A 13,846-nucleotide genomic window follows, 5' to 3' on the forward strand; every position below is an offset into this window, starting at 1 on the left:
TGTAGACCAGGCTGGTCTCGAACTCACAGAGATCCGCCTGCCTCTGCCTCCCGAGTGCTGGGATTAAAGGCGTGTGCCACCACCACCCGGCCTGAATTCAGGTCCTCATGCTTGCACAGGAAGCCCTTTACCTGCTGAGCCATTCTAGCCTGTAAAATAAATATTATCTGAAACAGTATTTTTCTGAATATCTAATTTAGATGTCTGTTATATCTAATTAGAACACTGAGGAAATAACTGGTTTTACATGCTTGCCTTTATGTCATATATACTATCTCATCTTTCCATGTGTTTTAATCTTTCCATGTGATTTAATCTTTATAGTTTTATAAGGAAGGGGCTGTTGTACAGTCTTAGACAATAGTAGGTCTTAACTAGGTAAATTAAGCACACATCTCCTGGTCAGGTCAGCTTAGAGTTATTCTTCACAGTAACCAGCTGTTAAACCTCTGATTACAGGGGCAGGATTTCCAGGCTAGTTGAGTGCAGTGATTTTTTTAATTTTTATTTATTTATTTACTTTTTGGTCTAATGTTTTCTGTATAAAAAACAGTAATTTAGCCAGGCAGTGGTGATGCACGCCTTTAGTCCCAACATTTGGGAGGCAGAGGCAGGCAGATCTCTGTGAGTTTGGGGCAAGCCTGGTCTACAAGAGCTAGTTCCAGGACAGACTCCAAAGCTACAGAGAAATCCGGTCTCAGAAAAAAACTAAACAAAACAAAAAAACCCAAAACAACAACAACAAAAAAACCTGGGTAACTATTGTATCGGAGCTGTGGGTAACTTATAAAATGTCAGGTCATTTGTATTACTTTTATTTCATAAAGACATTGATATTCATTCTGCAAACAGTTTCTAATCCACTGTGTCATAGTATTTTTTTTTAACATGTTTGTTGTAGGATGCTATTCCTATGATCAGTAAACTGAGGTACAATCCGAGGTTTGACAAAGCTTTCAAACATGTGTTTGGGAAGACACTCATCTGTCGGAGCATGGAAGTTTCCACTCAGCTGGCACGTGCTTTCACTATGGATTGTATTACTTTGGAAGGTTTGTAACGGCAGTTAGCTTTAAACATACTCTCATGAAACGTTCAATGGTTTGCTTAATGTGTCACTCAGGCTGTAGGCATATTGGTGAGTAGTACATCGCAGGATTTAGTCATATTTTAAGAATACTTGAAAATTCACATCAGTTTCATCAATTTTTAAAATGTTTAAATAAAAAGTATAGATCCTACTTGTAAGTGTAAATGTTTGGTCTCTGGCACTATGTGTGGTCTCTCCTTTGGCTGTTGAATAATGAAGCCTATGGACTTTTTCTCAAAAATTAAAACAGTGACTGAGCAGGGGTGATGCACACTTTTAATCCTGGCAGAGGCAGTTGGTTCTCTGAGTTTCAGCCAGCCTGGTCTACAAAGTGAATTTTAGGACAGGTCTACGTGGAAACCCTGTCTTGAAAATAAAGAATAAAAGCCCGTTTAGAAACTTGTTTATTAGAATAATTACCAAAATAATTTTAACATGATTCTTTAAAATAATAACAGTGGGTCTAATAATTACTTTTTCATTTTTTGTTTTGTTTTTTGAAAACAGGGTCTCAGCTGTGCCCTGTTTCTGTTCAGGAGCTCATAATGTAGACCAGGCTGGCCTTGAGCCCAAAGAAATCTACCTGCCTCTGCCTCTTAAGTGCTGGAATTAAAGATGTACACCACTATACCCAGCTGACTATCAAAATTTCGAAAATTTACAACTTCCATGTAAATAATATTTTGATATTTGTAATGAGTGTAACCCGACATAAAAATAGCAGTTTTCTTTATAAAGAAGTCACGGGTGTTAATAATGCTACATTTTCTTCCAAGGGTAATAACAGACTTTTTCCCACTCAAATATAATTGAACTTATCTGTATAATTCAGGATAAGAATTTTTAATAACGTTTAATTTGTCAGAGTAACATATCCACATTGTTGTCAAACCATCTGTATAAAATAAACTGTAAATATTGTTTCATCCTAGAACATATGAGTGTCTCTTAAGGATGTTCTCCAGTTAATTCAGTCACACCAAAACTTTGAATATTAAAAGACAGTGCCTCTTGTCCCCTTCCCTTTTTTGGGAGAGGAGGTCGACAACACACACAGGGTCTCACTGTATAACTCACACTGTCTAAGAACTTATTGTATAGACCAGGCTGGCCCTGAACTAACAAAACCACCTGCCTCTGCCTCCCAAGTTCTGGATTGAAAGTGCGCCACCACACCCAGCTCCTTTTCCCTTTCACTTCCTTGGAAAGGGACTTTGAGAAAATGTCCCATTCTTTGGATTTGTCTTGTCTCTTCCTCATTAGATCCCAGTTCATTGTTCTTGGTATGATGATAATGTGTGAGTGATGTTTGTAACTTAATGCAGCAGATAATGTGTCCAATAGTAACGATGCTAAAGTTGATCATTAGCGTGTCTGTGGATTCTTGCTTTAAATTCACGGTGGTTCCACATTTGCTCAAATTTTTGATTCTCAAATCTTACCAAATTAAAGACTATCAAATTTAATATTGAAAAGTAAGTTTTTTAAAAGAGTAGTTTAAATTCTTAAGTTACCCTTTTCAATCTTGTGTTGTTAAAGCCCTTAAGTTAGTATTTCATTATAAGTCAGCTTTCTAGTGCATAAGAAGGCTACAATACAGAAAACTGTCTTATGTTTTGTTTTCAGGTGATCAAGTCAGCCATCGAGGTGCTCTGACTGGAGGCTATTACGACACAAGGAAGTCTCGACTTGAGTTACAGAAAGACGTCAGAAAAGCAGAAGAGGAGCTGGGTGAACTTGAAGCAAAGCTCAATGAAAACTTGCGCAGAAACATTGAAAATATCTTTTTGTTTGTGCTTAAACACAAGATCTTATTTAACCTCTAAGGACTAAGGAAAATTTATAAAGTAATGCTGATTTCTGTCTCACTGTTAAGTAGTTAATACCAGTGAGTGCTTTGAAGAAATAGAACTTGAAGAGCAACAAAATTCAGGTTGTCAGGCAAAGAGGAAATGGCAGGAAGACCTGGCTGATGTTTCAAGGAATGTAGGAAGTGTTGTAATGCTGTTACTAAATAGATGTAAAGTATGTAAGCACTAGAAAGTGTCTTTTAGCGTTTACTCTCTTGACACACTTTGTGCAGATTTAGTTTTAGTGGAGGTAATGACAACAGTTACCCAAAGTTTAGTAGCTGTCGTTCTTCCAAATAAGTGTAGTGCTTTTGGAAGGGTGGCTCGTTCTGCTCGCAGCAGAACACTTGTGTGTGCATTTCTTAAGACAACTGTGGTGCTTTTGGTGTGTGCATCCTGTTTTGTCTCCTAAGAGTGTGGGTACCTGAGCATCAGGAAATTTTACTACTTCAGGATATCCTTAACTGAAATATATTTTTTTAACTGCAATTTTGTAGTTCAAATAACGTACAGAAAAAGACAGATGCCTTAGCTTTGGTCCTGCAGAGATCTGTGTATGATACTTTAACTGCTTGAGTGTGACAAGATATTAGGACAGAGTATGAGGAAGAATTAAGAAAAGGGATTTTTGTGTGTTGGGTGCTGGCTCAGTGGGTAAAGTACTTACAGCACAGCACAAAGACCTGAGTTCGGATCCCCAGCTCCCATGTGAAAAGTTGGGTGTGGTGGTGCTTTCTGTAATGCTAGCACAGAAAGCAAGAAGGATGGAGACAGGTGAATTCTAGGAGTTTGCTGGCCAGCAAGTTTAACCTACTTGTGCTTTCCAAACTCAAAGAAATTATGTCTCAAAAAGTAATTGAGAAAGTAAAAGAAGACAACCAGTGTTAGCCTCTGGCCTTCCCCCACGTGTGTGCATGTGCACCCCACCCCCATGCACACAGATGCGAAGAGAAGAGATGTTGACAGCTGAAGCGGCTGCCTATATTTGCCAGTCTCTTTAGATTTACTGTTACTTGATTTTACTTAACATACTTTAATAAAAGTCCTACATTTTGTTTTATTCAAGTATAAGTAAAATAAATATGCGCATTTTAGAACAGAATGTGTAATGAAATGTTTCAAACTTCTTTGATGACCGAACAGTTTTAGCAATAGTATTCGAGTTCAACATTGTTATGGTCCATGAATCTGGGGACATTACTTAGGGGTACAGGAAAGGATGCATGATGATACATTGTAAGAACTGAAGGGAATTTAGAGTATGTGCTATATTTACAACCTTAAGAGAATTTTCCTTAGCCTTGTATATGGATTAATAATGAAATTGATCAGTTGATGAACCAAATGCAGCAGATAGAGACCCAACAAAGGAAATTTAAAGCTTCCAGAGATAGCATATTATCAGAGATGAAGATGCTAAAAGAGAAGAGGCAGCAGTCAGAAAAGACCTTTATGCCAAAGGTCCGTAAGTATGTTTTGCTATAACTATAGTGTAGACTTGTAGTGGATCATAGGTTGGGCAGGTATTACTGATTTCATGCTGTGTGATATCAGTAGCAATAAGACAATACAGGAAAAGAAAAAAAAGATGTTTCCTTAATTATATTATTATTCAAAACATGCTGCCAATTTTTGTTCTTATGAATATGTCTGATGATTTTTGTATAGTTGAACCATGTAATATTTGTCCCTCCTCAGTTTTGTATTATAAATACCTACATAACTCTAATTATCAAACTGAGTATAGTCCTGGGGTTTACTTGGTGATGGAGCCTTGCCCAGCAGGGTGATGCAGTGTAGTGGGAGCTGCGGTGGGCTGCGTTCCCGCCCAGCTCTGCACGGCTAGCTTTACCCGAAATAATTACACAGAAACTGTATTCTTTAAAACACTGCCTGGCCCATTAGTTCTAGCCTCTTATTGGCTAATTCTCACATCTTTCTTTAATCCATATTTAATAATCTGTGTAGCACCACGAGGTGTGGCTTACCAGGAAAGATCTTAACCCGTGTCTGTGTCGGGTGGAAGAATCATGGCAACTGCCTGACTCGGCGTCTTTCTCCCAGCATTCTGTTCTGTTTACTCCACCTACCTAATTTTCTGTCCTATTAAAGGGCCAAAGCAGTTTCTTTATTTAACCAATGAAATCAACACAAAACAGAAGACTCCCAGATCAATGCTGAGGCCCTGGGTCCAACTCCCACCACCAACAGGGAAAAAACTTAATTGGTACATGTTTCTTTTGATTCTGCTTTTATTCTAGTACACCTATCGTTCAATAAACCTAACAGAAGCCTATCAACACTTAATAGTACTTTTATAATTGAGTTGATACAGTCATTTAGCTTGATTAATATATACATAGTTTGCAGGGTTTACTATTTATATATATTATAGTGACTAATATTAATAAATGATAATTTTACATAGCAACGTAGCTTACAAAGCTTGGAGGCAAGTCTGCATGCCATGGAGTCTACCAGAGAATCGCTGAAAGCAGAACTAGGAACTGATTTGCTTTCTCAACTCAGTCTAGAAGATCAGAAAAGAGTAGATGCACTGAATGATGAAATCCGTCAGCTTCAGCAGGCAAGTACACCTAACAGTAAAGAAAACCCATTGGAAATTGACTATTTATTGTCAAGAAATACAGGAAGACCCTGTCTCAAAAAATAAAGTATTTGATATTGGGGTGGTGGCGCTCGTTTTTAATCCTAGCACTTGGGAGGCAGAGGCAGACAGAGCTCTGTGAGTTCGAGGGCAGCCTGGTCCACAAAGCAAGTGCCAGGATAGCCATGGCTATACAGAGATGCCCTGTCTCAAAAAACAGAAGAGTAACAACAAAAAAAAATCGAAAGAGAAGAATGTTAAGAAAATAGAAAAACAGACAGGCATGGAATTTGAATGCCAGGAGAGTAAATAAGGTTTTGTTGTTTGTCTAAACTGTTCTGGGTATCTTAGGATTATACATTTACATTCGTCGTATTGAATGCTTGTCATCAGTTAGTGCGGCAGTCACTTTTGATGATGCATTAGAGGGCAAAGGTTGATTTTTGTCTCACATCATAGCACAGTCTATCATCAGGAGCTAGAGGCAGCTGATCACTACACTTGAAGCAGCAGAAATGAGCATCCATTTTCAGCTTGCTCTCTTTTTATGCAGTTCAGATCCCTAACCCATGGAATGGTACCTCTTACATTCAGAGCAGGTCTTCAGTAGTCTAAGATAATCCCTGTCTCACAGGCATGCCCACAGAGTTGTCTCCTGTGTGACATAGAGTGGTATTAACCATCACAGTGATAACTGCTAGCTCTTTCTCTATGCACTTATGTGTATTTGCGTGCACACACGGATATAATCACCTTTATGACATTTTAATTAAGTTTCTTTTTGTTTTTGTTTTATAAGGCTCTCTACGTGTAGCCTACTCTGTCCACTCATTTATGTGTGGGGTGTGGGATGTGGGGTGGTTTGTGTGCATACATGTGGAGGTCAGAGGACAGTCCTAGGAAGTTGCTTCTCCTCCACCATGTATATTCTGGGGTGGAACTCACATTGGTAGTCTTGGCAGCAAATACCTTCATTCACTGAGCCATTTTGCTAGCCCCCTTTTTTAAAATACATTGTCGTAAACGGTCAACACTGAGTCCAAAAGGTAAAAAGAAGGATAAGAAAGTTGGTTTTGGAGCATATCTTTTATTCTTATTTAATGTGTATGAGTGCTTTGCTTGTGTGTATGTATGTACACTAAAATGGCTGGTTCTGGAGGCCAGAACGGAATGTCAGATCCCTTGGACCTCGAGATAGAGATGGTTGTGAGCCACTGTGTTTTGTGTTTTTAAAGGCTGAGCCATCTCTTCACCCCTCTTGGTAACATGTCTTATAAAAAACGACTAGGAACAGAAACAACTTTATACATACATACATACATATACACACAGACATATATACACACACATATATATACATACACACGCACACACACATATATATAATTTCATGGCTGGATATGGAGATTAAAAGATGACTTGAGAATTGGTTCTCTCCTTGCACCACGTGGTCCCAGAGATTGAAAATCTCCCATTTCAGTTTATTTGTGTAGAAGCAGTAGGACCACAGATTTAGTGGCGTCTTTTTCTTTCTTAAACATTATTTTATTGTTTGTACGTGTGATGTTGGGGTGGGTGTGTATGTGGAAGGCAGAGCACAACTCAGTGGAGTTGATTGTCTACTTCTACCTCTCTGTGGGTCCAGGATTGAAGTCGAGTCTTCAGGCTGTGTGGCAAGTGCGTTTGCCTGCCTGCTGAGCCGTCTCCCTGGCCCTTAGCATTTCTTAACACATTTCATAATTCTGTAACTTTTTCTTCTACTATTCTAGGAAAACAGACAGCTGCTAAATGAAAGAATTAAACTAGAAGGTATTATTACTCGAGTAGAGACTTACCTGAATGAGAATCTGAGGAAACGTTTGGACCAAGTAGAACAGGTACATCCTACTTTGAGCTCCTTGCTAATCATAAGCTATAGAAAGTGTATCAGTAAATACTGATTGGAAGCATTAGAAAGGGACCAAAAGATCCACTGAGTATAGTCCTTAGTTAGCACTGCCCCCACCTAGTGTTTGACTTGGGCAAGTCATTTAACATTTCTGTTACCTTTTCTGTAGTGTGAAGTAAGTGTAACAGTAGCACCTACTTGTATTACTATAATCTGTGTTCTAGATGCTTACATGCTCAGTGTTACTTTATAGTTTCTTAGTAGTTAGTCACTAAGATTTTCTAGTAATTGCAGTATTTTTTCCTCTGTAAGTTATGTCCTGGTATGATACATATACATATATGAGATATATACTTTCTCGAATGTTCATTTAAATAGCTAATTGTAACATTTTAAACTCAAAATTTGTATTTTGAGGTTTAATCTCATTAAACTTTTTTTTTGTATTGCAGGAACTTAATGAATTGAGAGAAACAGAGGGTGGTACTGTTCTTACTGCCACAACATCAGAACTTGAAGCTATCAATAAAAGAGTAAAAGATACTATGGCAAGATCAGAAGGTAAATACTTAGTTTAACTTTTTTTCAGTATTTAATTTAGTTTGTTTTGCAAATTGCTGCAAAATGAAATACAAAATACGCCTTTTGTTAAAGTGATTCTGGCAGTTTTATGAGACTAGTAACATGTTCTGCGTTTTATTTACTGGGGAAGTGGCAGAGGTAGAAGTGAGCAGGAGAGTGTGGGCGCAGGCGTGGTGGGCACTGTGGCAGGTGACTCTTTCCTTCACCACGCTGGCTTCAGGGAGTCAGTGGCTGGTCTGGTACTCGTTTGATTGGGGGTTTTTTGGTTGTTTGGTTGTTTGGTTGGCTTTTGGTTGTGTGTGTCCAGTGTTTGAGTAGCCCTGACTGTCCTGGAACTTGCTCTGTAGACTATGCTAGCTTCAAACTCATAGAGATCTGCCTGTCTCTGCCTTCCCAATCTGGGATTGAGGTGTGTGCTACTGTGTTGTTAACAAAAGATATAATCCTGAGGACTGGAGAGATGGCTTAGTGGTTAAGAGCTCTGGCTTCTCTTCCAGAGGACCCGAGTTCAATTCCCAGCACCCACATGGCAGCTCAGTTGTCTGTAACTGTAGTTCCAGGGAATCGGCATCCTCACACAGACATACATGCAGGCAGAACACCAGTGAACGTAAAGTAAAAAGCAAATAAATCATTTTTTTAAAAGATTTTTTTAAAAAAATGTAACTCCTTTTCTGTGTTGTCCCCGTGGTGTACTAGATGTCCTGGCTGGTAGTCTCAGAAGCATTACTGATGTTGAGGGGAGAGGTGAACACCAGGTCCTTACCAAGCCATGCTTCAAAGTCAGGTCTAGTTCCTAACTGTGGTGGTCTAAAGGAGGGAATTGTTGTTACTTCTTTAAGTCACTTATGATACCATGTTCATATGCAAATGGTCCTACAAATTTCCTATGGTAGTGCTCAGGAGAAAATTGTCTAGAATTAGATGATTTGTGAATTTCACTGAGAAAACTGGAAACTTGCCTACTTCAGAAAATCTGACCATGAAAGTCTTTACTCAGATAACATTCTGCTTATAAAATGATACTATCCTTAATTTCCTTTCTTTTTTAATACATTTTTTATTGATATTTATTGAGCTCTACATTTTTCTCTTCTCCCCTCCCTGCCTCTCCCCTCCCTCCTTCAATCCTCCCCGGCGGTCCCCATGCTCCCAATTTACTCAAGGGATGTTGTCTTTTTCTGCTTTCTACTTCCCACGTAGATTAGATCTATGTAAGTCTCTCTTAGTGTCCACATTGTTGTCTAGGTTCTCTGGGATTGTGGTTTGCAGGCTGGCTTTCTTTGCTTTATGTTTAAAAACCACCTATGAGTGTTAATTTTCTTTTTGTCCTATCTTAGATTTGGATAATTCCATTGACAAAACAGAAGCTGGAATTAAAGAGCTCCAGAAAAGTATGGAGCGCTGGAAAAATATGGAGAAAGAACACATGGATGCCATAAATCATGACACTAAAGAGCTGGAGAAGATGACGAACCGCCAGGGCATGCTGCTGAAGAAGAAAGAGGAGTGCATGAAGAAGATCCGCGAGCTGGGCTCCCTTCCCCAGGAAGCCTTCGAGAAGTACCAGACGCTGAGCCTTAAGCAGGTAAATCTCCCCGCACTTCATTTAAAGAATCCTTGCAAAATTCCCTGCAGTGTGTGAGTATATTAATATATTTTGTTTCTCTTTTAGTTGTTTCGAAAACTTGAGCAGTGCAACACAGAGTTGAAGAAGTACAGTCATGTTAACAAAAAAGCTTTAGATCAGTTTGTGAATTTCTCTGAGCAGAAGGAAAAGTTGATAAAGCGACAAGAAGAATTGGATAGGGGCTACAAATCCATCATGGAATTAATGAATGTGCTTGAACTTCGAAAATATGAAGCTATTCAGTTAACTTTCAAACAGGTATGTTCTGTTGGTAACGGAAACCCCAGACAGACAAAAACTTCAGTTCTTCTTTTGTTTGAAGGTGGATCTAACATACGGGAAGTGATGCCGCTTACTGGCCCCTAACATAGTGATTTATGCAGCTCTGGAAAGGGTTCAGTTGTTTTGACTAAAATTTAAAAATACATCTGATTAAATACTTGTTTCAAACAGAACTATTCTTAAGCCACATTTGTATTTCAGTTGAGATTTTTTTTCTTTAAGGTTTCTAAGAACTTCAGTGAAGTGTTCCAGAAGTTGGTACCTGGTGGCAAAGCGACTTTGGTGATGAAGAAAGGAGATGTGGAGGGCAGTCAGTCTCAGGATGAAGGGGAAGGCAGTGGGGAGAGCGAGAAGGGCTCTGGCTCACAGAGCAGTGTTCCGTCAGTCGACCAGTTCACCGGAGTTGGAATCAGGGTAAAATCCTTCCCAATCAGTTTTTCTTGTAGTGTGATCAGAACAGAATTTATATTTTATTTTATCTGAATTGCTTATGAGCCGCTTAATTTTGAGGAGTGATGGTGACATCACCTTTAGGATATTAACTCTCTGTGTTCTCTCAGGTGTCATTCACAGGAAAGCAAGGAGAAATGAGAGAAATGCAGCAGCTTTCAGGCGGACAGAAGTCTCTGGTGGCCCTTGCTCTGATTTTTGCCATTCAGAAATGCGACCCTGCTCCTTTTTACTTGTTTGATGAGATTGACCAAGCTTTGGATGCTCAGCACAGAAAAGCTGTGTCAGGTACAGTTTTGATTTTCTATTCAGTAAGAACTCGCTGTGCCTGAGGAGTGGGGATGTAGTCCTACGAGGCAAGCGTGAGGGTCCAAGTTGGGATCTCTAGCACCCACCTGAAAGTGAGCCAATGGAGACACGAGGACACTGGGGGATCAAAGGCCACCCAGGGTAGCCAAAACCATGAGCTCCAGGTTCAGTGAGAGACATTATCTTTAAAGAAAGAAAAAAGAAATGAGGTGGATGGCCAGGGAGAATGGCCGGAAGATATTAGTGTCAACCTCTGCCCTATATATAGGCGCTCTGAAGAACTGCCTGGGCTAGGGATGTAGCTGTGCAGAGAGTGCTTAGCCAACCAGCATAAAGTTTTGGATTTGATATCCAGTATTTCATAAACTGGGCAAGGTGGCATTTGTCTGTATTCCTAGCATTTAGGAAGTACAGGCAGGAGGTTCGGGAGTTCAAGACCAGCCAAAGCTGCATATCAGATCAAGTTCATGGCCAGCATGGGATGCATTGAGCCCTGTCTCAAGAAATGTCTTCAAGATAATAATAATAGTGGTGGCTTAGCCCTTTCTTAGTGACTTGTTGCCTGGTGTGATTGGGTAGACAGTGTATATTCAATAAGTATTTTCTCTGAATAACTTAATAGTTTGGTATTAGACTATATTCAGAGTTTACTTCTGAGAAATAGATGTAATTCTTCCACTTAATTGAAAATCTTTCAATAAAACTTTGATACAGAACACTTAAAACATTTTTTCTTTTTCAGCATTAAGGGTAGTATTTGTGGATCTGGAGATAGGTCAGCAGTTCAGAGCATTGATGACTCTTGCAGGATCTGGGTTTGATTCCAAGCACCCATATGGTGACTCAGGGCCATCCATAATTCCAGATCCAGGGAATCCAACACCCTCTTCTGACTTTGAGGGAGGTACCGGGTACATACATGGTGCACATGTATACATGATAATAAAATGTTTGTGGATATGCAGAACGTAGTACAGATGCTAAATCTGATCTTACAAGCTGAAAAAGCTTTCAGATGGACTAGAAGCAGGGCGTAGTTAGCATTTATTTTCTATGTATATGAGAAAATGATTGACATTTCTATGTTAAAAATCTGTTTCAGATTTATTTTTGGTTTTTTATTTTGAGACAGCGTCATATAGGATGAAGTTGGAAAACTTCTCATCCTCCAGTCTCCTCCCACATGCTGTGATTATAGTACCACCATACTAGGTTAGAACTTTCTTGATAGTAAATAAAGCATTATATTCTGTAGCTATAAGTCATACTGGGATGAAGGGGATTTTTTGGTTTGTTGTTGTCGTCATTGTTTCGAGACAAGGGTCTCTGGTTCTGGCTGTCCTAGAACTTAATATGTAAAGCAGGCTGGCTTTCAATTCAGAGATTCACCTGCCTCTGCCTCCTGACTGCTGGGATTAAAGACATGTACCACTGCACCTGGCTAAAGATTTTATTCCTACTTTTGAAAAGTTGATAAGTTTTGAAGACTAAAAAAAAATCACAGGCTGCTTTAGCAAGTGTGAATTTTAGGCAAGAATAAAAATAGTTGTTTTTGAAATCTCAGGTGTGAGAACGGAGATTGTTAGCTCACTCCTTGTTTCCACAGATATGATCATGGAACTGGCTGTGCATGCGCAGTTTATCACTACCACTTTTAGGCCTGAACTGCTGGAGTCAGCCGACAAATTCTATGGTGTAAAGTTCAGAAATAAGGTAATTTTCTGTTTTAGGTTGGTGTTTGTTTTTCATTGTATTTTTTATTTTGGTTTTGTGTTACATTACTTAGAAAGTCATTGTTTAAATAATGATCTCTTCCTAGAAAAAGAAAAACTTTTAACTTTCATGCCATTTATTATCTTGATTTTTATTAGGTGAGGATGTGGGTGGCCAAGTGCTTGTCTAACATTCATAAGACTTTGGGGTTTGGGGTAGCCGTCCAAAAAAAACCGAGATAGAAACCAGGCTGCCCTCAACTGGCAATCTTGCCTCTGCCTCCTGAGTGCTGGGATTGTGTGTTGACACCATGCCAGGCTGTAGGATTTTTTAATCCTCCCACATTGAATAGACAGGGTTGTTAATAAAGTCTTCCAGTAGCTGGTGCTTCAAAATCATTTGATATGGCATGTAAAAAGTTAAAATTTTTCTGGGTGGTAGCCGTATATATTAGATACTACCCTATGCAGTGCCAGTACTGATTCATTCCTTTAAGATCTAACGGACTTTCTGACATTTATTGTTCTTCAGGTCAGTCACATTGATGTGATCACAGCAGAGATGGCCAAAGATTTTGTAGAAGACGACACCACCCATGGTTAATTGAAAGATGCTGTCTGCTAGCTTGGAAGATGTGTATAATATTGTGGTCTTCATAACCAGAAACTGTAAATTTTAAAACTAAGTAATTGGTTATTATTGAGTTTTTGGATTTAGAATACACAGTCCTTTTATACTTGTCTTTGTATTTTATAAACTCCTCTGTAATGTTACATTTCTACGTATAGTTGAGGAATTTTATTTCCTACACAGCTTTTTGTAAAGTGTCCTCCTATTTTAAATCTTTTGAGATATTCTAAATATTCTTCTGAATTATTTTATCAGTTATACTTTTTATAGCTTCTATTAAATAATTGGTTTGTGACTAATTTAGTGTAAATGTGGCTTTTTGTCATTGTAATGGTTAGAAACAAATACATATTTTGCATAAGAAAAGTGTTTTTTTCAGCTAATAGAGGATTAAAAATGTAGTCCCATATTCTGTTCATTCCATTAGTGGGTTTTCAGTTCTGGCTGCAGGTTTTAATGCGTTGTGAACAAAGTGCCACACTGCTAGGTCTTCCCTTGGGCCAGTCCAGTCATATTCTTAAGGGAGCACTGTCTCAGCCACCGTGCTTGTAAGTTCATCAGGTAACGCTGGCTTCCTTTGAAGGTTTCTAAGCACCCTGCTTTCACTCAACATAATAGTCCTTTGAACATTTTGTCTGTTTGTCCATACACCCAGAAGCGGGTATCTGATCTCCTGGGGCTAGTTACAGATGTTTGTGAGCTTCCAGTGGACCACTGGAAGAGAAGCCAGTGCGCTTAGTCACTGAGCTATCGCCTCCACCACTCCCCCTTCAGACACTGTGAATTTAATATGACTGTATTTTAACGAAGGTTG

General features: G+C 39.0%; 1 protein-coding gene across 1 annotated transcript in view; it reads left to right on the forward strand.

Moving 5' to 3' along the window:
* Smc3 (structural maintenance of chromosomes 3) overlaps positions 1–13,441 on the forward strand; it is a 39,801-nt gene extending 26,360 nt beyond the window's left edge. Inside the window, exons 18-29 of the mRNA XM_005352472.3 lie at positions 902–1,052; positions 2,717–2,869; positions 4,250–4,401; positions 5,369–5,527; positions 7,318–7,425; positions 7,889–7,997; positions 9,359–9,606; positions 9,694–9,906; positions 10,153–10,344; positions 10,491–10,668; positions 12,296–12,402; positions 12,934–13,441. Coding sequence (XP_005352529.1) covers positions 902–1,052; positions 2,717–2,869; positions 4,250–4,401; positions 5,369–5,527; positions 7,318–7,425; positions 7,889–7,997; positions 9,359–9,606; positions 9,694–9,906; positions 10,153–10,344; positions 10,491–10,668; positions 12,296–12,402; positions 12,934–13,005 — 1,842 coding nt within the window. The 3' untranslated portion in view covers positions 13,006–13,441. The remainder of the gene's footprint in view (positions 1–901; positions 1,053–2,716; positions 2,870–4,249; positions 4,402–5,368; positions 5,528–7,317; positions 7,426–7,888; positions 7,998–9,358; positions 9,607–9,693; positions 9,907–10,152; positions 10,345–10,490; positions 10,669–12,295; positions 12,403–12,933) is intronic.
* The last annotated feature ends 405 nt before the right edge of the window (positions 13,442–13,846 follow it).

Source organism: Microtus ochrogaster, chromosome 8 (assembly GCF_000317375.1).
Source record: "Microtus ochrogaster isolate Prairie Vole_2 chromosome 8, MicOch1.0, whole genome shotgun sequence".
NCBI lineage: Eukaryota > Metazoa > Chordata > Mammalia > Rodentia > Cricetidae > Microtus > Microtus ochrogaster.